Genomic DNA, 26,111 nt, shown 5'->3' with positions numbered 1-26,111 from the left:
AAAGCCATAAATGTTGCTATGGTAGTCAGGGCACATACTCAACCATAGTGATGGCATTCTATAAAACTTCATGAAGCACACTCATGCACTTCATATACAGGTGCTTCCCTACTTAGTATATTTGGTATGGCCATATGCAAGTCTGTTATGGTACAATGTTGCATCAGGGCAGCATGCAGTTTCACATTGATATGTTATGAAAATGTGTTGATAATACATCTTTACTTATCAATAAAACATGCTCATATTTTTTCTTGATGATTTACTGGAAGAAAAGCACTGAGAAATGCAATTTCCACAAAGGAAAATATGGTGTTGCAAGACACCTGCACAGTCCCTGAATGAGGAAGCAAAATGACTGCCTGTGAGTCATGTGACTTCTTTCTTGCTGTTGCATTGGATAGTACTGGAGTTCCCACCCCTGCTGAAGAATTATCCAATCAAATGGTTGTTTCATTTTGACAGTAAATGTATACCTGACATTCACAGTTGATAAAAAATCAAAGGTTCCTAGGGTTAACCTTTGAAATTCCATAGGAAATGCTTGGGGTCATTTATGACCACACGTATGGAAAAGTGTGGTACTGATACAAAACTGCAATTTTTGTATCCAATTAGATACAAATCCAAATGGCCTCAAGACAAAGACAACCTATTTGAGGAATACATGGAAGATTAAATGATACAAATTTAAAATGACAAAGATATTGCAAAAAACAACAACAACTGGGTCATTTTTGACCCCACTTCTAAGGGTTAAAGGAACCATATGTAAGATTGTGGCCAAAACTGGTACTGCAACCACTTTCAAATTACTGTAGAGCGGTTTATTCCCTCCCCCTCCCCCCTGACTCGAGGTTGCCAACACGGATGCCGAAACACTACTGACTTTGTGATTACTAGATAGGTGGAGGGTGGCACATCAGGCCAAAACACAACATCAACATCAGTTGAGGGCTGCAACTTTTTAAATGACAATATCCTGGCCGGACTACTGTTGTCAGTGATATCAGTATTTGAAATGAACATGATTTCTTAATGTCTAGTGACTTATCAGGGCCATTTTATGATTAATTGAAATACATTTCTTACATACGGTTCCTTTAAGCTTTGATATAAGCATTTTGTGATGAAAACATGACATTTCTACCAGTGTTACTACAAACCATATAATTTATTTTCTGATGTGGAGGTAGATCCTTCTTGGTGCTTTGACTCACAAAGATATTTTCAGTGTATAAATCATAAAAAGGTGGAATGTCCGCACACTTGCTCCCATCAGGATTTTTTAATGACTTTCACCCGTGTATAAATAATTTAATTAAAAATTAATATTTGTTTTGTTATATTGTCTATCCCACAAAGTAGATATACAAAGCCATATTTTATATAGCTTATAATTACTTACAGTGCTCTTTTTTTTTCAGAAAGAAGCTTCCAACAGGCTTTCAAGACACTGATCATATAAAATGTTATGGTTGTTAAAGGGGTCATGTAATTCTGTGTTCAAGTTGTTTTGAACCAGCCACATGGCAGGCCTCCATTGTCTTGCATTGTATTTCATACAGCGGCACACGTGTCTGTGTGCCCTGCCTATAATGTTTTCGAATTGTATTCCTTTTTCTTTTCCGTCTTAACATCTTTGGATATTTTTTCCCATCCAGTTTAATTTCCCTAAATTAGAGTTTTAAATGCAGGAAGTATGCCCTAAAAAGTAAGAAACCAATGCAGCAATTTTGCATTTCTTTTTTTGACTGACTCTTTTGACTTTTAAAAGAGACTGGTCGTGCACATGTATTACAGTTTTTTCTGAATGCTTAAACACATTTTTTGTAACTATGGCTTTTTTTGCAAAACTCTACACACAAATGGCAAAACCACTCACTGAGTTCGCAAAACTAAAAGCACAAACACTGCTTTGCACTCAGTTTGCAATTTTGTAACACACACTTTGCACAACTGTAGGCACAATGGCTATTATTTACACTATTTTGCCAACTCTTTGGCACACTTTCTCATGTGAAAACTGTTTTAGATAATTAGTTCACTTTGCAATCAGCCTAAGCACTATAAATAAGCCACAGGTAATGTACAATGGGTACAATGGAGTGAGCAGGAAGAGTGAGAAGAGAAAGAAATAACCCTTTTACAGACAAAAAAACAGTCTACATGTGGGGATATTGTCATGTCAGGGCTGGATACGTCATTCCAGAATATATTTTTCCCGGTGCCTCGGACTAGGACATTGCATGTGATGTAGACAGAATTTTGAGAGAGACGACCCGATGTAGACTGATTTGTTTTGTCTCAGTGAAATGCTATTTTGTGTTTTGACTTGGAAAAACACACTTGTGTTTGTTTTGATGTGTGTAAATAAACACTAATACTTGAAGTTTGGATCCCTGTATGTTTACAGAACTATGACAAAAGTATGACCTCAAACTGACATAGTCTACCTTGTGCACAGAGAAAGCAAAAGCCAGATGTGTTTTTTATTCATACCATCAGTGTGTTGTTGGCACATTGTGTGCTTACTATTGTGATGGGTTGTGTTTACTGTTAGATACGAAAACACCATTTTTACGAAGGTGTGAAGAGTTAAGCAAGGTGTGTTAGCTTTTGCAAGAGAACTACAATGTTTTGCTGATTGGGTGAGAGGTTTTGCCATTTGTGTGTAGAGTTTTGCAAAAAAAGCCATAGTGACAAAAAATGTGCTTAAGCAATCAGAAAAAACTGTATTATTCCTCCCAAGGTACTTGGAATTTAGTCCACTAGATGGCGGTAATGCTTTATGATTGCAAACTGCCAGTAATCAACGAAGAAGAAAGAAGAGTTGTTGCGACCTAATAAGATGAGTAGCCTGGATGTTTTGTGCTTAAATTTCAGTCTGTTTCAAGTTGTGTAACCTTTGAATTGCATTGGCGAGTTTCTTGCGGCACGTCGAACAGTTCCAGTTATGGATTTCGTTGAGGATTCGGCAGGCAGCGTTTCCTGCACTGACCTGCCGCAAATGATAGACGGTAAATGGTTAAAGTAGTTAGAGAACTGCTGTAGCCTAGGTCAGGGGTTTTCAACTGATTGTGAACCAGGGACCACAATTCTGACTAATTACGCAACCCCAGGACCACCACTGAATAAAAATACTGATTCCCACATTGAAACTACTGAATCCATGGTCACTACCACTAGCAAAGTCCTCATGGACCACTGGTTGAAAATCCCTGGTCTATGTATTACTTCATTGTCTATTCACGTTTTGCGTTAAATCAGTCTCTGAATGAATTGTAAGAATGTTCCTATATTTTGTCGAACCTCTTCTAGTTGATAGCTCACCTGGGTGCGTTTCCCAAAACCAGTTATAACCTGTTAGCAACTAGTTGGCAATAGGAAATTGCATGGCAAGTAACAAAGTTGCTGTGGTTTTGAGAAACGCGCCCCTGCTCGACAGCTCCCCTCCTACACAGCTCTTTCTGTTCGTATCCTCACTCCCACAAACCGCTGGCACGCTATCCATACATATTTGCATATGTACTGTGTTGGTCATTTTAATGTTGATGCAATGCTCTTACACACAAGATTACATTGCTGCTTCAATTCAGTCACCAATTCATACATTGCACGGTCTTGCTGTGCGTGCAATACAATGTAACAATTTGTTTTCCAGCCGTTTAGCTAGAGGCTACATGTAGCACAAAACAATAACAATGATTAGCCTCCTTCTAATGCCCCTCGTGGCTCGAGAGAAACGCGAAGCCTACAGGAACCACCGCATAGCCATACAGTTTAAGTTCACCCACAGTTTATATAAATACAACATTTTGACAGTGCAAATACTGCAGTTGCATATATATACTGTGCATTAGTTTTGAACATTTTGAACATTTGAACATTTGCAAAAACACCACCGTACCATAAAATCCAATATAAATGTAAAAAAAAGTGCACAATAACTAAATCCAACATACTTTAACACACACACACTCACATTAACATTTTTCAGTTCTCACAAAGTGAGAAAATAAAACACTGCCATCTTATGCAGAAAAAGGATGCATTGTTCAAACTATAAAGAGTGCAGGTTGTATGGCAATTTAAAAATCCAACATAAATACAAGTACACACACACACACACACACACACACACACACACATAAGATTAACCTTTCAGGCCATCTTCATCAGTGGAGGTATCCTTAGGATCTTTAGGCTGAGAAATTTAAGCAAAGCACCTTGAGGGAGAAAGAAAAGATATGTTAGCATTTCCATATTTTGATATTTAGAAGGGATGCAGCTGCTTTCACAACTACCAATGCTTGTAAAAACATCCCAAGCTAATGTTATACATTGACCTAGGCCTGTAGCTTAACATAGCATTTAAGCATTCTGCTGTTTGAGAATTAGACAGATGCACCTGGTGCTTTAAAGACAGTAAACAGCTGGCGTCCATGAATACTACTAGACATGAATGTTCCAGTCTGCTTTGACGCACGGAATTTATCGTGTGGTTTTCCTAACCCCCATTTGGTAAATAGATTATCACGGTCGAATAGTTAGTATAGCAGAGAAGCTATGCCACTTTCATCAAAACCTATTACAAAGCTATAGCAATGTTATGTCATTAAATAGATAAACAGTGATTCTGGAACAGATCTGCGTCTTCCTTATCCCGTTAATAAACATATTACAGTATGTAACCATATTCCGTCCGTTCGGAAAAAAAAAAAAAGTTGCGCTAACTAGTTTGTTACAAGCAGCATGGGCCATCAGGCAGGTAGTTAACATAAACATTTTTTGCTAGGCTAGCCTTCCTGCTGCGACATTACACCATTTGTACATGACAAGTAGAGCTATTTTATCCAGTGTAATTTATCACTTACCACTATCTTGTTTTTTATTGTCATCCTCTTCCTTTCTCTTCTGGCTTCCGGACGCATAACTCCAGCTTCATTATGACTGCCGAGGTTTTATATTTTCGCGGCAGCAGCGGAGACCACAAACCTGGCTGGCTGGCTGCTGTCAGCGACTACTGAGAAGGGCCCCCTTGAGGGGATCCCGGTATTGCCGGTAACAGTGTTGTTGCACTGTACTGCATTGACTATCAAAGGGGCGCTCACAGTTTGTCGTTGCATTTTATTCTTAACCAGTCGTTGTCTTGGGGCCCCTGGCCAGCTCGGGGCCCCAAGCAATTGCTTGGTTTGCTTGCCTTCTAGCGACGGGCCTGGTTTTTTATCCTTCATAAAGACAGTGAAACCACCTGCACAGGAAACATATCCTTTCAAGTTTGCAAATGGCTGCTGCTGTTTCTTTAAACCGCATGAGTTAAAAACACTTCTTTTTAATCCTTCCTGTAGTGGGAACTGACCTCAGAATAGAAACGATCATCTCAACTGAAAAGGTGAGTTTGTTTTGTAAAATTCATATTATTTGCGATGCAAAAATGGTACTATAACTAAACATCTGATCAACAGACATGCTAACAAAAATCATAATTAAATTCTGATGAAAGAGTAAAACCATATCATACATGCTAAAGCTGGGAATAGATCTCCTGTTTTTTGTTTGTTGTTGTTGTTGTTTTTCCCCCCAATCAAACGTGCAAATGGAATTGCAATTGGAAGTTGGTAGTATCATAATTACAACCATGGTGACCATAGAACGGATCGGTCAAGATAATAGTGTCCCTCTTAAGTAAGAACACACAGTGTTCTTGTGTGGACGCAAAACCTTTGAAAAACTATGAAAACCAATAATGTGGACTAAAAATCATTTTCACCTCACATATGCACATTTCTTTTTACCTGGCTAAATGTGAGCAAGGCCTGAATCTGGATAGCATCAACAATGGAAAAAATCGCAAAGGACCGTTGACTACCTCAGTTTTCCCAATATCATCACAAACGTGTCCTTTCAAAATTGGGCTTAAAAATTGCGAGGTCTGTTCCCAGCATTCAAACATTCAAAACTGACCAAATTTGCCAGTTGACTAGCTGCACTTTGTATTTCTCTCTTTTCTTCATGAATTTCAGGGACAGGAGAAACAACCAGGCATAGCTCCAGTCCTCTGCTCTGAAGCAGAACTTTACTGTACAGACCCTTTGGTTCTAGCTCAATTAAGGAGAGTATCGGTGGTGCTGGTGGACTGCAGTAGAACACAAGGAAGACGCAAGAACAAGAACAACAGAGATGGAGAACAGCCCAAACCCAGTAAGACATCTCAGTTGACATGTATGTAAACTTAGCTTCATGTTGTGTTCATTCCAAAACTACAGTACGTACACACCTTGAATTTTGTGTACCATCACACCTCTGATTGTCCATGGGTGTAGGTGTGGTTTGATGTGGTGACATGTACATTGTAATGGAAGAACGCATGTTTGTTGGTGCTGAGATGTGTATTTTTACTTTTGAAGGTAAGAAGCCATACTCCTGCTCCGAGTGTGGCAAGAGTTTCACTGAATATCGAAAAATGCAACGGCACCAGTACAATCACACCAGAGAGAAGCCATACTCCTGCACCCAGTGTGACAAGAGATTCACTTATCTTCGAAATCTGACAAAACATCAGCCCATTCATACAGGGGAAAAGCCATACTCTTGCTCTGAGTGTGACAAGAGCTTCAACAGAGAGGACAGCCTGAAACGCCACCGGAGTGTTCACACAGAGGAAAGGCCATACCACTGCAGTGAGTGTGGCAAGAATTTTAAAGCAAAGAAAGATCTTGACACACACCAGCTCATTCACACAGAACAAAAGCTTTTCTCTTGCTCTCAGTGTGAAAGGAGTTTCGCCACCAAGACTAGACTCAAGCAACACGAGCTCATCCACACAGGAGAAAGACCCCACTCCTGCGCTCAGTGTGGCAAGAGTTTCGTTCAGGCGGGAGATCTCAGACGACACCAGCGCATTCACTCCGGGGAGAGGCCATACCATTGCAATCAGTGTGACAAGTCATTCAGAGACAAGGGACAGCTCAACGTGCATAAGCGCATTCATTCAGGAGACGTGTTTCTCTGCTCTCACTGTGGCAAGTTTTTCTGTCGAGAAGCACAGCTCAGCAGACACATACGTAGTCACACTGGAGAGAGGCCGTACACCTGTGCTCAGTGTAATAAGAGCTTTAGACATAAAGGTGGTCTCAAAGCGCATCAGTTCATCCATGCAGGACATAAGCCGCATCAGTGCACAGAGTGTGGCAGGAGTTTCACCCAGCGGGGAGATCTCGTGCGACACCTGCGCACCCACACAGAGGAGAAGCCGTACCGCTGCATTCAGTGTGGCAAGAGCTTCAGGGAAGGATGTCTCAAGGTGCACATGCGACTTCATGCCGGAGAGAAGCCACACAAGTGTGATGTGTGTGGCAAGAGATTCACTCAGTTGGGAAGTCTCAAACGGCACCAGCGCATTCACACTGGAGAGAAGCCGTACCACTGCGCTCTGTGTGACAAGAGTTTTACTACCGGTAGTGGCCTAAAAATGCATGAGCGCAGCCACACAGGAGAGCGGTGCTACGCCTGCTCCCGATGTGACAAGACTTTCATTCAGCTAGGCCATCTGAAAACCCACCAGAAAGTGCACACAGGAAAAGAGACCTATGAGGACCAGTGAGGATATTCACACTGAATAGAGGGCATATCTGTACAATCAGTGTGAGTAACTTTGTACTTTATATACTGAATATGAGTCATTCCATGTCAGTTCAGACAGAATCCAGGAAAATCGTTGCCACACCATCTCAGAATTTGCTCAAAGTTTGTCTGCATGACGCTTAGGTCCCAAAACCTAAAGAAGAATTCTGGCGCTTTTCACATAGATCTCTGTACGACAGGATGACTGACAGGATTTTAACAGAAATAGTTTGCAGGCTTTCTTGCTTTTGGGGCCCATTCATGATATGACGAGGTCTGAGACGATAATAACCTTATTTGATTTGACACAGAATAACCCTATGAGTGCCATATGTAATGGTAGCCCCCCTCTCACTCATCCTTGGTACTTGAAGTCTGTATAGTTTCCAGAGTGTGAAAAACTGTCATCTACATGTGCATGTGTTTGGTTACTATATAATGTCTAACATGGTTTATCTCCTTTCTTCACCTTTTAGGTTTGTTCAACAATGTAAAAAATGTCGTGTGTTGTGACAGAGACATTATCTACATGAGAAAAGTTCCCCATTTCTTCAGACAATGGTAAAAGAGTACTGCCATTTCTGCTTTGGCCTGCCTGGTGCTTTTCAATTAAAAGTTTTCTATGAAAATAGAAAAATGGCATGGTGTTTCCTTCACAATAAGCTTTCATTTTATTCATGCCATTTGTAAGATGCTTGACACAAATCTAAGAGTTTAGTTCTATATGGACATAAGAAATGGCCTAATCAAAAAAAGCTTTAACAGAAAACCTGTTGATTAGTGGACTAGACAGTGTGCACCAGACACTCTCTGTACAATCTGACATAGACATGCTGAACTACCCCCCCCCCCCCCCCCCCTGCTGTGGGGCCCTCTGATAATCACCCCGCACCCCGTAGCCTCCACTACCCAATCAACTCCCCGGAATCTCAGCAAACAAATGGATATAGTGAGCACAAGGAGATAAATCAGAAATCTATATCACCTATCAAGGCTGCTAAGAGGCTATCAGGAAAGAAGGGTCATCCTGAAACATCAGTGCCTGATCTACTAACAGCGAACCATCCTAAGGCTGATATCAATATCCCACCTCCACCGACTCCTTGTTACCGCAGACACGACAACATTGGACACTGCTGGAATGAACCAATATTCAATCCCAACTCCCCTGATTTCCCATCATCAACCACACCCAATCACCTCCCCCACTCAATCAAACTCCCCAGCAGTCAAATGGAGACTGTGAGCATGTAGCCCACTCAACCACCCCTAATCTCCCATCACCCCACCACCCAATCAAACAACCCAGAATCTGACCCCAACTCCCCTAAATACCCATCATTCATCATCCCCACTCAAGCACATGATGTTCTCTGCAGAGACTGTTGCCAGTAGCCATGCAGCTTTTTACTAGCACGGTCAGGACCGTCAACAGGCAGTGCTCTACTAGACCTTCAGCTGTTTTCTCTTTTAAACAGCTGTTGTAAAGGCCCTTCTCAAGAAGAATAACCTGGCTCCATGTGTTCTTTGCACACACAAAAACATTGCTCAAATATCGCCTCCATAATATTTAGGCTACTATAACATGGATGAACTTATTAATAGCATACAATGATAAAAAGTAGAAATGAATTACCCTTAATCAACACAGTTTTCACAAAGTCTGGAGGGGGAAGCAATTCTCAATCTGTCGGTATGACCTGCTACAATGCCTTGTAAAAAGAGCAAAATGCTATACTGTTTTTCATCTGAGAGTGCGCTAAAATCTGTTTATTGTAAATGTTTATTTTGGTGTTCCCAAAACACCTCTACCAAATGCGTGATTCATCAGAGATTTCGTTCTAAATGGATGGTTTATCAACTGTCTCTGGATAAAGTTTAACACTGATCTCAATACAAATTTCAAGTTTTTGAGAGGCTAGAATATAGTTTTTTCTTTTCTTACAAACATCTCTGAACTGACCACATTTCAGCCCTTTAGGTCACTTGATATCACTTAGAAACACAACTGAGCCCTAGCACCAGGTCTTTTTTGAAGCTGTGTGCAAAAGTAGATCAATATAGAATGAAAATATGAGTGCTTTAGACCATTATTTGTCAAGGTATGCCCATGCATTTTGTGAAATGCCTATGGAAACTCCCCATAGGACTTTTAGTTATCCAAAATGCATACTGACAATCAAATGCTTACTGCACATGAACCCCTTTGTGTAGAGGCATAATCCTGGTCTCAAATGAAAGGTAACACTTTGAGGTTTCTTGTGGACTATTTTGATTGTATGTCATGTGTTCTGATATAGACTGACTACACAAAATATGGAATAATTACAAAAAAGTCTCTATTTTTGCATTTACTTTGTTGGTTCAATGAGTGTGTATAAGATAGACTATGCATCTGTACAACTAATATTGGATAATACAACATGAAGATTAAATTTCTATGGATTCTTGTGAATATTTCAGTACCCAATATGTTGCATCTACTTATTGTGCTGCAGCTACACTGCAGCCAGAAGTCAGGGTAGCACCAAAGCGGAGGGGGGGGCATTTTGGATTAATTAAGACATAATAAGATTAATCTGAGAATGTAAAGCACTATACAGATTGTACATGAAAAAAGTTTGGACTTTTGGATTCCCAAGAGTCAAAGCTTTGAAATGGTATATAACATTACTATGCTATATAGCAATATGGTGCATACAATTTATTTAGAATGTTGGGGGGAGGTGGTGGAACAAATTGCAACAGAAGAAAACTCAACTGATTTTGTATCCTCAATATGTCCTGAGTAAGGGGAAAAAATCCCTGAAGAATCCCAATAGGGGAAAGTTTAGAAAAAGACCTAAATATACCCTATTCATGCGCCTATTCAGTATTTTTCTCACGCAAATAGGGGAAAAAATTAACCTTCACATATCACCATGAAAATTACTGAGTTGATTACTTACATCAAGACAAACTAACGACTGGCCTAGGCCATAGCAACCATCTATTTCGCACTCTAATGGCGATCGATTTGTTACTTTGTCAGAAGAAGCAACCCAGCCGCCCTCAGACAATTTTAAGTGTTAGCTAGTTATAATATTAAAAGTAGCTCTAGTGATTGCTAGCCTACTGGTCCTCTTCGAGATTTGAGTCGTTCTGTCCCAGATAGCTGAGGGGCGTTGAATCCACGTTTGTTTGAAGCGGCGGAGGTTGATTCAACGTGGATTCAACACCCCTGTGCTATCAGGGGTGTCACTGCTCATGACATCAATATTTTATTTATCAGGTGACAGAGGAACCCCGGCCAGGTTGTCTCAGATAGATTCAGGGCTAGCCTACAGGTAAATTTGACATGGTGTGTTTTGACTAAATGTTTTACTGTTTGACTGCTTACAGTAAGTAATGCATACAAAGGGTGTGCAACATGCACTAGTTTATTTCCTTTTGTGTGTGTGTGTGTGTGTGTGTGTGTGTGTGTGTGTGGGGGGGGGGGGGGGGGGGGGGGGTGTCCCCACCAAAGCTTCCGACCAAACTGACGCCCTTGTGAACTGGATTACTTTCACTTTCGTCTTTAAAAAGGGCTTTAACAAGTAGGCTAGGCTATCTTTTGCAGTATCACCAGAGACGACTTTGGTATCGCACCACAGAGACGACACGACCTGCAGAGGAGTGACTGCTAGATTGGTAAGTGGCATAGTGTGATTATTGGAAGGTGCCCGGAATCAATGTAGCAAACTCAAATCTGTCCTAGAGTTAGAATTATTCAGTTAGACCAATTTATAACAGGCCTATCTGAAAATGACACGAAGACAGCTGATTTCTGTTTCTGATCTTTATTGGCAGAATCAAAGGCAAAAATGTTAGGCATGTGTAGGCTATTTATAATTGATTTTCTTTCTCAGATATGCTTAAGTGTGTGTGATTTGTTGGTGGTGGAGCTGGAGCTGAACATTGCATTATATCCTACTCAAACTGAAGGCAAAGTGTAAAAACAAGGAAAACTTGTGATAAGGAAGTCATGTTTAGTTTGTCCCCACCCTCCTGCGTCTCTTTCACAATAACGTTCACTTCCTTTCACTGAGACGGGTTTGGTGATATACTAGGCTATCATTTGCAACTAACAGGAATTTTACTCAGGTATACCTGCCACTATTGGTTTGGAATTGTAAGGCCACTAACGTATAATGATTAGGCTAATTGTGGAAATAGCACTTAAAAACTTGAAACTATTATGTTATTCTTCTGGGACAGTTGGTGAATTCATCTCAGTATGGCCAGTCCTGAAAGCCATGTGTGGGTGGGCTCCATAGAGGGCCTTCCAGTGGTAAGCTCTGTAAAAGAGGCTGTGGAGTGGGTCCTGGCTGTTGCTGCAGATGACTCCACTCTGGCCGAAGAGAAACTGAAGGTCATCACTGCAAGACTCGGAGAGGTGGACAAGCTGAAAGAGAACAGGTCTCCTCGGAGTTCGTCAGGATATTTCTCTCGGAGCACATCTGCCAGCTCATCACAGGGTTTGTCAGGATATTCCTCTGAGAGCACATCTGGCAGCTCCTCACCGATTGGGAAGAAATCAGCCAGCCTGCCTACAATGCATGTGGAACGTACGTTTTCCTCTACTGACCAATGTGATAACTGTTGTAGTGAGTTGTAGCCTACTTTGTATCCGCATTTACTGTTAGTTCTGTTCTGCTGATCAGTGTCAGCTGAACTATTTATTTGTGTTTATTGTTATAGTAGTATATAGACATGTCTGATTGTGTCTGCTGTTTACGTTATTTCAGGTGTTCTGGAAATGAACCTGATGGCCCACATAATAGAAGTAATGGGCCACAAGAAGAAAGGGAAACAAGGATCTGAACCAGTACAAGACAAGGCTCGCATACAGAAAGTGCAAAGAGTTCGAGATGAGACACTAGCGAAAATCCATCGCATTGACCAAAATTTTAAGTTTGCAGAGCCTCTTGATGATCATGGTAAACGGTCCAGAAGGGGTGAGCATGTCATCAATAATGATGTAATTCGAATTTACAGTAAAGTTGTTGATGGTTTGGGGGTGCGCTTCCATCTAAATACACTCAATATGGACCGCCCCCTTGATAATGAAACAGAAGATCACATTATGAATGTGTTAGTGGCAAATTTTGATGAACACGAACTGTATATCAATGCTAATGCAGTGGTATATGGTGTATACAGTAGGGTATTGAAGACAGCTCTTACAGAATTCCTGACGGAGCCTACTCAGGGCAACAGGGATTATGTGGATTTCATTGTGTATCACATGAATGAGGTAGAGGCTTATGTAGATCAGTTTGCTAAGGTAAAATGGATTAGAAATCAGAATGAAAGAAGTGCAAAATATGAGACAGTCAGACATAAGGTTGCAACCATGTTCGATCAGTGGGCTGTACATTTTGCCACTGTTAAAGGTACACTAGACGAACTGTTGGGCCGTACGGCTTAAGTCTTTGGCCTAACTCTCTCTACAAGGTCAGTGTGCAATGCAGTGAGGACAAACATATAACATATTCCAAAACTGGGATCAGTGGTCTCTCTGTGAAAAAGTGTACCACATCTCGAATAATATTAACATTCTGTGTTCCTTCACTTGTTTTCATAATCAGTGTCGTAATGTTTAGGCATGATGTAGAGTGACAGTTAATAACTTGTAACCACATATTTGAACCTTGAATTTCCCCTTGGGGATCAATAAAGTATCTATCTATCTATTTATCTATCTATCTATCTATCTATCTATCTATCTATCTATCTATCTATCTATTTTAGGCGAATGCAATTGTTTATTTGTTTATTCAATTATTTCTGGCAAATGTGTTTTTCTGCTAAGTTTGTTTAAACAATAAAGTTGCTGGTGTGACATGGTCATTAAATGGATGATAGGTGCCTGGCATATTATATACTGTAGCTTAAGGTGTTCTTTAGATGTTTCCAGCATTAGCTCCTGACACTGTTGCTGCCTGCCACAGACATTTGTTTGATAAATGTGGTGTAACAGTGTCATATTTTATTAGTTATGGTCAAAAGTTTCCCTTAAAATAGTCTTGGTAAACATTTTTTTCAGACCTGTAGGCCTAAAATCATTCCATGTATAGTTCAAGAGGTCCCACTCTGCAATAATTCATATTTTATTGACACATGGTAGGCTGTAGCCAATTAAAACCCAGTAAGCATTCACAACAAAGCCAATAAACAATGTGGTAAACTCACTAAGGTCCTGCCTTGAGAGATGGAGGTCTATAAGGTTAATTTGGACAGTAGACCTAAACCTTAACACTATTTTCAGATAAAATGTTTTAGATCACACATGTAATGTTAGTGACAAGACATGTAAGCCTACACTTGGTGCCTAGAAAGATCTAGGCAGATATATGTAAAAACATTGTTGTTTTTAATTAAAAAAAAGAAGAAAATGTGTAGGCCTACATTACATGTAAGTTGGCCCGTAGGCCTACGTCACAAAGTTTGACCCTGTCTTAATGCAAACAATAGGTGGCAGTATTGGCTATACTTAGCACAGATTCGCTCACTGACAACACCAAAGAAGGAATAGGAGCCTAAGGTTATTTCAGCATGTGAAGTGTAGGCAAGTCATATGAATTTAAGCATTTCTATTTGTGTACGGATAGTCTCTATTTGTGTGCCGACAGGTACTTCAGACAGCTTTTTGTTTGTGGGAAAGGAAAAAGACAACGTGAGCCACAATGGACGGTAAGCTGTAGACCTTAGTACTGTAGGCTACCAGTAGGAGCAGAAACTAGCTTACTGTTGTTGGTGGCGCTAGGTATACTTGACAAGCTTAACACTTCATTCATATATTATTTTTTGATTTAAGCTAATCTTTGCATGAGTTGCATTAATATGCCCAAACACGTCCAACACAAGACGCTTTCGATCTTTGTTTTAGTCGACAAGTCTTGAATTTCCCCTTGGGGATCAATAAAGTATCTATCTATAGTTTACTCACCCATGTCTTTTCTTCATATAATAGTCTATATGTTGGCAGTTGACAGCAGCGTGTTTTTATGGACTGCCTACTTTTGTTCAATACCATTTTTGTCTTGGCCTAATACTAGAGAGCTCAACCCCAGGAAGGAAAGGGAACTTGACTGGAAGTGCAAGAAAACTGAAGGACAATGCTGCAGATTGGCACAACTTCATTTTGAAATGGGAGCGACTGAATGATGAAGGATCTGCAACTGCAACTAAAATAGTCAACCTGGTATTAAATAAAGAGTAAGTATTATCTTTCCATGTGGAGTAAGGAAACCAGGGCTATATCATTTGGCACATTGATTAAAACCCAGCAGGGACATCCAATAACTGGCACATACACACAAGATTCTTGTCTTCCAGGAAGGCAGGGAGGAAGAGGGTAGAGGTTCTCCCTCTTCATTCATTACATTATTATCAGAGGAAACCCTGGCTGATGTCCCTAATTTGTCTCAGGGTTGTTTAATATCTATGTGGTCATGGGCTTATATAACATGAGAGTGAATACAGGCCATAATGGTTTGAAGATTATGGAAGATACATAATGGAAAATGACTTGAATACTAATACTACAAAGGTTTTATACTACACAAAGATAAATATTACTTCCAACCTTTTAGGCCAGTGAAAGAGATGCATCTTTTGGCGGGGGCAGACGCTGACCAGTCAGTTACACCCCCTGTTGGGGCAGACACACTGAAGTCTGTTAAAGACCTTGAAGAGGAGTGCACCAAATTGCAGGAGATTGTGGGGAAAATGGTGAGACCAACCTCATTAATTTCATTTGCATTCATTGGTCAAGGGTAATTTACTCTTACCTAGTACATAAATGCCTAATGTTCAACTATCTTGTTTCTCCAGGCTCATATTGTCTCAAAAATGGAGAAAATAGTGTCATCGGAGAAAGGCATCTGTGACCTGGAGAAATTTCAGTTTGGAGCCAAAGGAAGAGACTGTCCACTCTTCCTTACATGGCCCACATCTGAGTTTGGTAAGACAAGATGAATGCAGAGATAACCATTTTATATTTATGTAATTCCAAATAAATGACAGGAGATGTCCTGTTGGTTTAAGATAAAACAAGCATTGTTTTGTTTCGTAATCTTTGCATAATGTAAAATACAACTGGGCCCTGATGATCATACAAATCATATACTTTCACCAGCCTTCATGAACTAAAAATTGTCTCTTGATTTCTCAGCGGAGGTGTCCTCCAGGTTGTGCAAATGCTACAGGCAGGAGCTGGCACTGAAGCAGCTCATCCTACGGGAGCTGGCCCACACCTCTGACCAGCAGCTGTCCATGGTCTACCTCTCCTCCTGGCTGTACCAGCCGTATTTAGATGACCAGACCAAACTGCTCCTGGAGAGCTTGCTTCTAGAGACAGGACACAGGACACTGTAAATCACCCCACAACCTCCTTGAACGTGTCCATTATTCACAAGGCCCTGGGTTTTGAAAAACATTCACTACACTTTGGTTACTGTACTAACTGAGATTTTGATTACCGGGCACTAAGATCTATTGTAAATCTGCCAGCCTACACACAGTTAGCTCTTATGGCAGAATTCTACCTTTGGTACAATCTTGAATGTCCAGGTGTCCATTGCTCAGGAATACACTGGCCTTTTTGTGATCTCCAAGTCCTGCCACAAGGTTTCAGCTAACGATTGCACCTTTAAATGGAAGATGGTCAGATGCTGATAATTCCTCCAATAGGAAGTCATCGGTGTGGACAGTGAATTACACTTCGGAAGGTCTGAATGACCCTGCATCAACTCAAAAGTTTGGCTGTCTAAACTGGAGTGTGAACTGTTAGGAAAAGGACTGCCTCACTCATTATTGCTTTGATAATGAGCCTTTTCTGGAATAGAAGTACTGTAAATGGTTAAAGTGTGGAAACATTTAACAACGCCACTGAGTTTTAGGAGATTTAATTTAATTCTCCCCTTTACATATGTCCCTCTTGATATTTCAAACATATGACTGAAAGAAAAACACGGTACAGTGGAATATTTATATTAAAAAAAGTAATAAAATAGTGCAACAACTTCAAAGACTGCCTTCAAACAGGACATTTATCTACATATAAACATGTCACAGACAAATTTGATCAACAAAGAGCTACAAATCTATACAAAGGAACAAAAACACTGAAAAGAGCTCTTATTGTTTGCTTTTCATTTGAGAGTAAACATGCTTACAAAACAATATAATTGAGAAAACAAACAAAACTATGATACACTGCAGAGGTGGCCAGTGACACTGGCAGGAAATGTGCTCTCTGCTCCAGGCATACCCCACACACACACACATTCTCTCTCTCTCTCTCACACACAAACAAAACTTCAACTCAAACTGAAATTTGGGGAACACAAAACTGAAACAGTCCACTACATATCTGGGAGACCTAAAAAGCTACACACCTCAAGATGAAACCAAAGTCAAAACACTTACTTATTACTGCCTGGAACTCTTTAAACATATTGTGCAATTAGCCTGAACGGAAAGCTAAAATCACACCTCAAACTTTAGTTTGAGTTGCAATATTAGCTGCTGTTACATGTTCTTTTGAGTTATGATTACAGTCAGAAGGATGACTTAAAACGGGATAAATATATAATTATTAATTAATTATTTATTTCACAGCTTAATGAAAATAAGAGCTTGATGTTCCCCATAAATATGCAAATAATGCACCAAACCATCAACTCTAATCATAACACAGGGGCTGGATGTTTGCTGGTGTACCTTATGAAACATTCATCTCAAATCACTTGAGCAAGAAGAGTTTTCATCGAACAGCTAGATGAACATGAACAAAACTCGAATACAATATGAAAAGTCAGATTAGCGTTGAAGGAAGGCTGATCGCCAAAGAACTGGTGGGCAGTCCTGCGTCACAGGAATACTATGCGATATTGTGAAACACACATGTATTTGTGTGTTTAAGATCAGTGCTGAGATCCAGCAACGTGAGCATCTGCATTCTCTTTTTTGGCGTCATCCACCTCGAAGCTCAGCAGAGTGTCCACATTTTCGAGGGCAACCTTCTGTGGAGCCTGGATGTGTTTGGCTGTGGTGGCGGTGGTAGTGACGACATTGGGCACATTTACGATCACAATGCCCTCCGACGTCAGCGGATTGTGCTGCATCAGAAGCTCGCCGCCCTCTGCTTGCATGTAGACCCGATCGAGTCCCTGTTCCTGAACTTGACCCCCGCCACGCTGCTCTTCCTCCTCCTCCTCCGTGTGGCCCTCGGGCTGCAGAGGCTCGGAGCTCAGCGCCTGCTCCAGTTCCTGCATCTGCTCGGCAATGTCCACGGCCGCACCACCCTCGTCCTGAGACAGTTCCGAGATCTCGCCGCCGGAGGACTCCATTAGCGCGGGCGCCTCCTGGGGCTCCAGGGAAGTCGCTACGGGGCCCGTCTCCATGGGCTCGGCTACCGCAGCTGCTGGGGCTGCCAACGCTGCTACTGTGCTCGAGTCTGGGACAGAGAGCCCCGCCGGGGCCTGGGGCTGCTTCGGTAGTGCAGCGGTGGCAGCCTGTCCAGCCGCCTCCACTGTGGGAACACCACAGCACAGGGATGGATAAGAACTTAAGTACAATAGCCAATGCAACTACATGACACGCATGCAAACTGGTCCTGTAGAAGCATTATATCATTCTGCTCCAGATGTCAACTCCAAAATAAACAGAATAAATCCTACATTTCTAATCCTATGTTAAGAACCTACACCTCAGTACATTGTTATTCTCAATATTCATTTAGATGCTGGAATATTTCTGTGGATCAACTTGACTAATATAGCAACATTCCACCTGTATATCCCAGCTCAGAGGATCATGTGCTATTCTATTATTGTTTTGATTATCCTATCAGCAAAATTTGTGATTTTCATATATTAATACTGTAGTCTGAGGAACGCTCAGTGAAAATAAAATGTGTAGATTTAAACAAACCCTTTTTGGAGGCCTCGTGCACTAGAGGCTTCTGAAGACCATTCTGGCTGATTTGAAACCCATTTGTTTCCCCACAGCGGTTCTCCATTTTGAACCTTTTGGCTGGCGGCAGCATTTTGGTATTCTGAGCGCAAACAAACAAGTGGGCATCAAATTGAGCAACTCAGAGTTCGACACTCAACAAGGACACAGGGTTCCCACTCTAATTCAAATTTCCCTGACTAAAAACCGGAATTTCCATGACATACTATATAATAAAAAGGCACAATATATCAACCAAAGATTCCAGAGCAAATCGTGTAGCGTTCAAGAATCCTTTACTTTTTCAGAGTGGGAGATGAATAAATGGGCATTGAATAAACAAAGCTGAGCTAATCACATCTACTCAAGCAAGCAGTAAAGCTAATAACCAGATATACACCAATTCTGCATTAGAATATATTTGTATTTGGCAAATACATTTTAAACTGCTACAACAAAATTCCCTGATAATCCATGACTTTGCCCCCAAAATAATTAAATTCCCTGACTTTCCATTTCTGGAATAGACTTTACGAAATTCTATAATAATTCTAGAAATTCCATGACCTGTGGGAACTCTGGACACGGCTGAACACGGCTGTATAATGTGACATACATACACAACAAAAAATACTGAAGAAACACCAGGAGTTATTATCAAAATTAAAATGATATAAAATAAATATTTAGATGTCATTAACCACAGCAGAAGTGTGTGTGTGTGTGTGTGTGTGGGGGGGGGGGTTTGTTTGTTTGACTGTCTTAAAGATCTCACCTCCATATGTCTAATGTTCTTAGTGGCCGTTCCTTCTTGAGAACCTGTGGGGGTGGCTGTTGGTGTTGGTGCAGAAACGAGTGGCTTTGCCTGGCTGGGACGATCCGTGATGCCGAGGGATCGCAGCACCTGAGTGAACAGAGCAGAGACTTCACTCACTTCCACACCGATGACATAACAACTGCTCATAACACACATGTCTCCATGCATAGAAATATAACACACACCCACAGAATATACACACACACACACCTCCATGTTGTGCACTTCCAGAGGCTGGCCGACCGGATGATGCTGAGCCATCTTTTTCACCTGGCCATGTAGCTGCTCAAATTCGCGGTACACGTCTGAGAACTGGGGCTTGGTTGTCCGACCCCTCTCCACCTGCAGCAAGGGTGTCCGTGTCAGGGTCACTCAGCCATTAGCACTGATGACTGCGTGCTTTGTTTGGACCTCATTACTGAGCGCAACACTATAGGGCCCAGTGGAGCACAGGATGGTTATGACCTGACTAGTCTGCCTGGACCATATCCCTGGACTATGACTCTGGAGACATACCGGTACAAGTCAATTATATGACTGTCCAAAGTACTACATGAAGATTTGAGAACTTGAGTTCTGGGGCATTTTAATGATTGTGTGGTACTTAACTGAGCACAGTTGATGGCTTCAGGAATGATGATGACATACGGCCATGTGAACCATGATAAACACACAGCCAATCATTCTCCAGCCAAGCAAAGATATTGTTGTGAACACAGCATTGTAGCATTTCATGAACAAGAATGTGCATACTCAAGTATTACCTTCATCAGAATGAACTCCCAAACAGTCATGACCTTCGTCAGCCTTGGGAACACGACATCCGTTAAGTCCTCATCATTGCACTGCTCTAATACCTGTGCCACAAAGCATAACAAAATAACACGTTTCAACAAAGTACAACACAGCTTGGTTTAAATCATGCCTCTGGAGAAGTGCCTTTATTGATATGCTTGGTTGTCTAAATGCTACAGTCCCATTTCATCATCACCAACATGGTGCGGTGGTAGTGTAGTGGTTAAGGAGCTGGGCTAGTGTGCAGTAGCCTGAAAGTTGTCGGTTCAATTCCCGGCTTCCACCGTTGTGCCCCGGAGCAATTGCTCCGGTGACAATGTGATCCCTTGTAATATAGCTGACATATGTAAGATAGATAGATAGATAGATAGATACTTTATTGATCCCTAGGGGAAATTCAAGTAAGTCACTTTGGTCAAGAAGTGTCTGCTAAATGTAATGTAATGTAACATCGTGCCTGACCAGTCTGTGTGCTACATAAGGTTGTGTGCGTTATATCTGTTGTTCTGACCTGGACATCTTCGGCCCTGTACTACCATTCTGAATGTAAAGAATGTACCGTCCCTCTCCCAATCTGCCTCTGTGGCCATACCTCTCTCAGCCGTGCTTTTCGTCTCTGTGCTTGCTGCTCTGTGGCGTTGGGCGGCTGGATCTTAGGTGGGCGACCAGGCCGACCTCTCTTGGGGGGCCGTCCTACGAGGCGGGCTTTCCCTGGTCTGCCTGGCCCTCTGGGCCTCCCAGGGCCTCGCGACTGTTGCTGCTGTCCACCAGTCACTGCCTCAGCCTGTAGAAGAGGAGGTGCCATTCAGATATAGTGCTTAAAAACATAGGTTTAACCACAAGGCTGTTCATTCTTGCTAACAGTTGCCACTGCAATTATTTTTTTATTGAGCATGGTTGTTCAGCCTCTAGGCACTGCATGTGTGAGAACCCCTGTTCAATTACTTTTTTCATGGACTAGGCCAAATATGGTACTCATGAGGAGACTTGACTTGATAGCATATCTAGCAAGAATAGCAAGATGTAGCAATGTAGCCTATGTCTTGGGTTTGATGAATTATTAAAGGGATATTCCACCATTTGGGGGAATACACTCATTTTCCACCTCCCCTTGAGTTAAACAATTGAGTTTTACCTTTCCCCAGTTCATCCAGCCGTTCTCTAAGTCTGACAGTAAGCTAACGGTCTAATCTGATTCAATGAGCTGGAGCTAAAAGTGTTACTGTCAGACTCAGAGAACGGCTGGATGAACTGGGGAAAGGTAAAACTCAATTGTTTAACTCAAGGGGAGGTGGAAAACGAGTGCATTTCCCAAAATGGTGGAATATCCCTTTAAAGGTGTAAGCTATCCAACTTGTAATGGTCACTTGCAACTTGCAGTGCTCACCGTTGTGGGTGCATCCCCAGTGACCTGGCTTGGTGCAGGGCTAGTGCCATGAGAGGGGTTTAGCTTGTAGTGTCTGGACAGTCCTCCCAGTCCTATGTAGGACTTCTCACAAGTGTCACACTTGAAGGCTTTGGGTGCCAGGTTGAAGTTGACATCCGAGCCCTTCTTCTTGCCGTCTTCGTCCTCGTCCTCCACACTGATCTCAGAGTAGTCGTCCGAGTCTGACTGGTGGCTGTCCGCCAGGTCTTCCGTCTTGATGAACTTGTAGTCCCGCACCTTGTGCTTTGGCGGACGAGACACCCTGCCGGAGCGTGTCTGGATCTTTTGGGGCTTCTTGGCCCTTTTCCTTCCCCGGGGCCTCTCTTTCTCCTTCTCCTTCTCCCTGGCAGGGGCAGTGGGTGGTGGGGCAGGAGCAGGCGGGGCGACAGCTGCCTGTTTGGTAGGCACAGGTTTGGTTGCCGCTGTGGATGTGGGCACCGGCACGGCCACGGGGGTGACTTTGGGTGCGGGTGGGCGCACAGGCGAGCCATTGACAGGTATCTGGACGAAAGGCTTGTGCAGCACAGGGGTCGGGCTTGTAGTGACCACCGGAGCCGGCCGCTGCAAGAGCAGCTGAATGGGCGGCTCGCCAGGGTTCTGCAAGATGTACTGCTGCTGTCCAGGCAGGGGCGTGATATGAATGACCTGTGGGCTGCTGATTATCGAGGCTGTGGAGACTTTCCCCCGGATAGGAGTCACAGCCACTGGCTTGGGTTGAAGGAGTGTGACCGTCTGCTCCTTGGTCTCGGTTTTCGGAGGCACCTGCACCTGGATGCGGATTGTTTCCACCGGCTGGTAAAACAGATAGGGACACTTTCAGAATTCTTACACTCCTAACAGTAGTCAGATAAACAGTCCATGATAAGCTGACATAATGTTACATGGTTGGAAAAAATGTATGATGAAATGATTTTTTTACTGGTATTAAGGCTACCACTGACTTTCAAGTATTACATTCAGGATAACAACTGTATACCCCAGTGTTAATAACAGGTTTTTACTAGTCCTGAGGACCATAACACATTCCACGAGTAAATAAAAATGTTAGCCAAGTGCCGAGGTCAGACAGAGCGCACTGAAGCTTTTTACCTTTTGCTGGATCAGTCGGGTGCCATTCTGAGATTGTTGGAGGGCAACGTGCTTAGCGACGCTCTGAAGCCGCTGAGAAGCATTCTGAACAATGGTAAGAGGCTGGGGGCGTGTTGTCACACTCACCTGCCCGGCACCTGATAACAGGCTGCCCGGATCAAGAGTGATGTAAGACGCAGGTTGCTCATTCACGACTCTCGGTAATACTTTTGGGGAAATCACATGAGACTGTTGCAGCTGCACAACAGCCTGTGGTGATTTGTTGACGTGGTCGATCACTTGCTGCAGATCAACTGGCACGAGGGATCCATGATGCTGCGGAGGAGCGACAGGTTGTGGTTTGGGGGCCTGGCTCTGTTCTAATATGCGAGCAGCTTCACTTTCCGATACCTGAACAAGCTGCTGTTTTGCAAGCTGTTCAACTAACTGCTTCTGTTCCTCTGCAGTCAACCCAGAGCCCTCCACGAAACTACCATCGGGTTGAACGTAAATTATAGTGGTAGTTGGCGTAATAGCGTTCACCAACTCTGTGGTAACTGCAGTGCATTCTGTGGCTGTTGTTACTGCTGTTTCACAATTCTCAGCTTTAGGGATGAAGGAGGTTACAACATGCTGTTCAGCCAAACCATCGTTGTCGACCAACTCAGTGACCGCTTGACAATCCTTTTCTTCCTTGGATGGTTCTTCGGTACTGTGGAAAAATGCTGCTAAGCTGTCTGTGTTGGTAGCCTCTCCAGCAACATTCGCAGCTACAACACACTGGTTACTTACTGCGGCATGACTGACTAAACTGACGAGAGACACCGTTGATTCCTCGCCGCGTGCCACCTCGGAGACAGACTGAATTTGCGAGCTGTTATTCTTGTCTTCGGCTGCTGTATCGTTTGACATGTTATTGCTCTCGTCGTCGTTGTCCGCCATTTTGACTAGTGATAGCTAACGTTAAATTTACATGCAGTGAAAATGTAATCAAACGCTCCTTTGTCACTCAGAAACAGATAGAGTGACGGAGGCAGGATTTACGGTATTCTCTCACAAAAATATGTAGACAAACAAATATCTGGATGTTTTAGAAGGCAGTGGTGCATGGTAGAAGTTTCCATATAACTGGCTCCCATAGAAAATACACAACTGGAGAGGCTTGATGAAATATGACGTATTTCCGTTTCCTCTACGCCCACTTCGTTAATCAAAAGTGCGCGCGATTGTTTCAATCAACCGTGCCACAGCATGCACCCTGCGTGCACGCATGTAATGAAGATCAACAACATCGTGAAGATTGTTCAACCCATGAAAACAACTCTTTATGGAGTAGCCTATCTGTTGCTAATTGTGCACGTGAACATTTAGTTATGTGAGGCAGTCAGTCACACGCCGTCAGTGTAACGTTAGCGTTCTTTCCCACTTTGAAGTCATTCCCTGAGTGCAAACAAGGTAATGTTGAGTGGTTGCGTTTGTCAACGCTATCCAAGATTAGGCAAAATATTCTTGGTTCTACCGCCGCTAGTCTGAGATTTACGGCTACCATTGACTCTCATTCAAAAAATCAAAACATACTTCGAAAATATGCTCAAACTAACGCCGCATACTTATAGCAACCATTTCACTCTAATAATAAAGTAGCCTACATTGTTGGTACAAGATATATACAGCAAAAATAATAAATGGGTTAAAGCAATGTGGCGAAATCTTATAAAACTGTCAGCCCCTAAAATATGCTCACATGTATGGTCATAATGTGTTTGTCAGAGTAATGAAATTCAAACACGTAGGCTACCTTAATTATACACCACAATTTATAAAAGAACGAACGAAGTTTAAAAAGAAAAACAATCAATCAGATGGCTTAGATGAAGGAACAGATGATATCCATATTTCAAATGGAGGAATTCTATTCCACCATACCACATGTCTATTTTTTTATAAACTATAGGCCTATAAATGCATACAAAACTCGTTTTCATTAACGTTAATGGTTTGAGTTACTAATGATTCCTCTCAACCATTGGGTTTTGCTCAAAACCTTTAGAAAGCAGCTCATTGTCTTTCTTCACACATTGTTGCATAATATTGTGTGCTTTTCAAAGTGCATTATTGATTGGGTATTTTCTTTGGCCTGTAGCTATCTTTTCTTCAGTTCCAGTTCCAGGCAATGTCTCAGTCAGTCCTTCTGCCAATTCTGTGCCCTTTCTTAAATGAATTCTATGTTTGTCAGTCAGGACACACCACATTTGAAAATTTGATATAGAATTGCTATAAGGCCTTTGGGAAATAATAGATATTTGACCCATCAGATGTGACAGAACAATTAACTCGGACTGGAGCAGACTTGACAACTTGGTTGTCACCGGGATGTGGAAAGATCATTGACAGCCGCAGTAAAGAAGCTTCTGGAGGGGAGTGGGGTGAACAGTCTGTGGTTGCGGTGAGATGTCTTTAATGATGCTGCACGCTTTGCACAAGCATCACAGTGTTTCCCATACTTATTTGTGGCGGCCCACCACAATATCAGTATTGACCACCACACAATGATTTTCTATGTTGTACTACTTAAACTGGTGAAATCCTTTCGTTGTAGAGCTATGCACACTTTTGTGCAGCCTCTCTGTCCCTCAATGAACCTGCCTGCACGTTTAAAGAAAACATTAAATATCCTGCAAGGATTGTTGTTGGCATAGAAGAACTGGCTAAATTGTGATTAAATCCGGTCAGCATCTGCACGTTGCGCACATTTGCTTAAAACTGTGAACACCCCCTGTCACCTACCATCACAAATAGAATTCAAGTCTGGGAAACACTGCATCACTTGCCGGATTGATTGAGGGGAGTGAGGAACCGGTGATGCACTGGGCAGTTTTCACCCTCTGCAGTGCTTTTCGGTAGTAGGCAGAGCAGTTGACATACCAAACTGTGACAGTTGGTGAGGATGCTCTCAGTGCAGCGGTAAAAGTTCACCAGGATCTCATGAGACAGGTACTTTAGTATTAGAAAGAAAAGACGCTGGTGAGCCTTCTTATGCAGGGGTGAAAAGATGTGGGCTACCCTAATTCTCTTACCAAATTCACAATAAAATGAATTACTTCTTTGCTTTCTCTATTCCTGTGGCTTAATTTGAATCATTCTATCAAAGTTTGGCATAGGGCCATACCATATGTGCTAATTTGCTGCATCATGGACAGCAAGAAGATGGAGAGGAAGGTTCTGGATCCTGTTTGGGTTGCATTAGCCTATCCTCAGCATGTACAGTCTCCGGTTTGTCTTGCTTCTTACGCCTCAGGTCAGACAATGACATTTTTGCTGTCTCATGAGCTAAAATGTGTTGTTATCTCAACTGTGAATATAGGTTGCACACCAGTGGGGTGTCTGTCCCGGAAAATA

The 26,111-nt window shown here is 42.2% G+C and overlaps 3 protein-coding genes across 5 annotated transcripts; 2 read left to right on the top strand and 1 right to left on the bottom strand.

Annotated features, from left to right (window-relative positions):
- The first annotated feature begins 2,832 nt into the window (after positions 1-2,832).
- LOC143139320 (uncharacterized) lies at positions 2,833-8,216 on the top strand. 2 transcript variants are annotated; one of them, XM_076299925.1, is made up of 5 exons: positions 2,833-3,020; positions 5,352-5,395; positions 6,027-6,204; positions 6,411-7,647; positions 8,103-8,216. In XM_076299925.1, the coding sequence occupies exons 1-4, from the start codon at positions 2,957-2,959 to the stop codon at positions 7,604-7,606; spliced, it is 1,482 nt and encodes a 493-aa protein (XP_076156040.1). In that variant the 5' UTR covers positions 2,833-2,956; the 3' UTR covers positions 7,607-7,647; positions 8,103-8,216. The 2 variants fall into 2 exon arrangements, with proteins under 2 accessions (XP_076156040.1, XP_076156039.1); XM_076299924.1 differs by having other exon boundaries at positions 6,027-6,225.
- A 2,969-nt stretch (positions 8,217-11,185) lies between these two features.
- cinp (cyclin dependent kinase 2 interacting protein) lies at positions 11,186-16,609 on the top strand. 2 transcript variants are annotated; one of them, XM_076299170.1, is made up of 7 exons: positions 11,186-11,295; positions 11,863-12,212; positions 12,393-14,340; positions 14,706-14,865; positions 15,243-15,381; positions 15,484-15,613; positions 15,824-16,609. In XM_076299170.1, exons 3-7 carry the CDS (start codon positions 14,334-14,336, stop codon positions 16,024-16,026), a joined length of 639 nt encoding a protein of 212 aa, XP_076155285.1. In that variant the 5' UTR covers positions 11,186-11,295; positions 11,863-12,212; positions 12,393-14,333; the 3' UTR covers positions 16,027-16,609. The 2 variants fall into 2 exon arrangements, with proteins under 2 accessions (XP_076155285.1, XP_076155284.1); XM_076299169.1 differs by lacking the exons at positions 14,706-14,865; positions 15,243-15,381; positions 15,484-15,613; positions 15,824-16,609 and having other exon boundaries at positions 12,393-13,506.
- On the bottom strand, positions 16,541-23,864 carry znf839 (zinc finger protein 839). The gene is made up of 8 exons (XM_076299168.1): positions 22,734-23,864; positions 21,606-22,436; positions 20,811-21,002; positions 20,188-20,280; positions 19,634-19,765; positions 19,382-19,510; positions 18,586-18,709; positions 16,541-18,184 (listed from the first exon to the last, which is right to left on the bottom strand). Exons 1-8 carry the CDS (start codon positions 23,652-23,654, stop codon positions 17,577-17,579), a joined length of 3,030 nt encoding a protein of 1,009 aa, XP_076155283.1. The 5' UTR covers positions 23,655-23,864; the 3' UTR covers positions 16,541-17,576.
- Between the last annotated feature and the right edge of the window lie 2,247 nt (positions 23,865-26,111).

Source organism: Alosa pseudoharengus, unplaced genomic scaffold, assembly GCF_046254945.1.
Source record: "Alosa pseudoharengus isolate Yale_2024_CS ecotype anadromous, Long Island Sound unplaced genomic scaffold, YU_APseudo_1.1 YU_APseudo_1.1_scf_22, whole genome shotgun sequence".
NCBI classification, from domain to species: domain Eukaryota; kingdom Metazoa; phylum Chordata; class Actinopteri; order Clupeiformes; family Clupeidae; genus Alosa; species Alosa pseudoharengus.
This window is presented reverse-complemented; position numbering and strand designations above follow the sequence as displayed.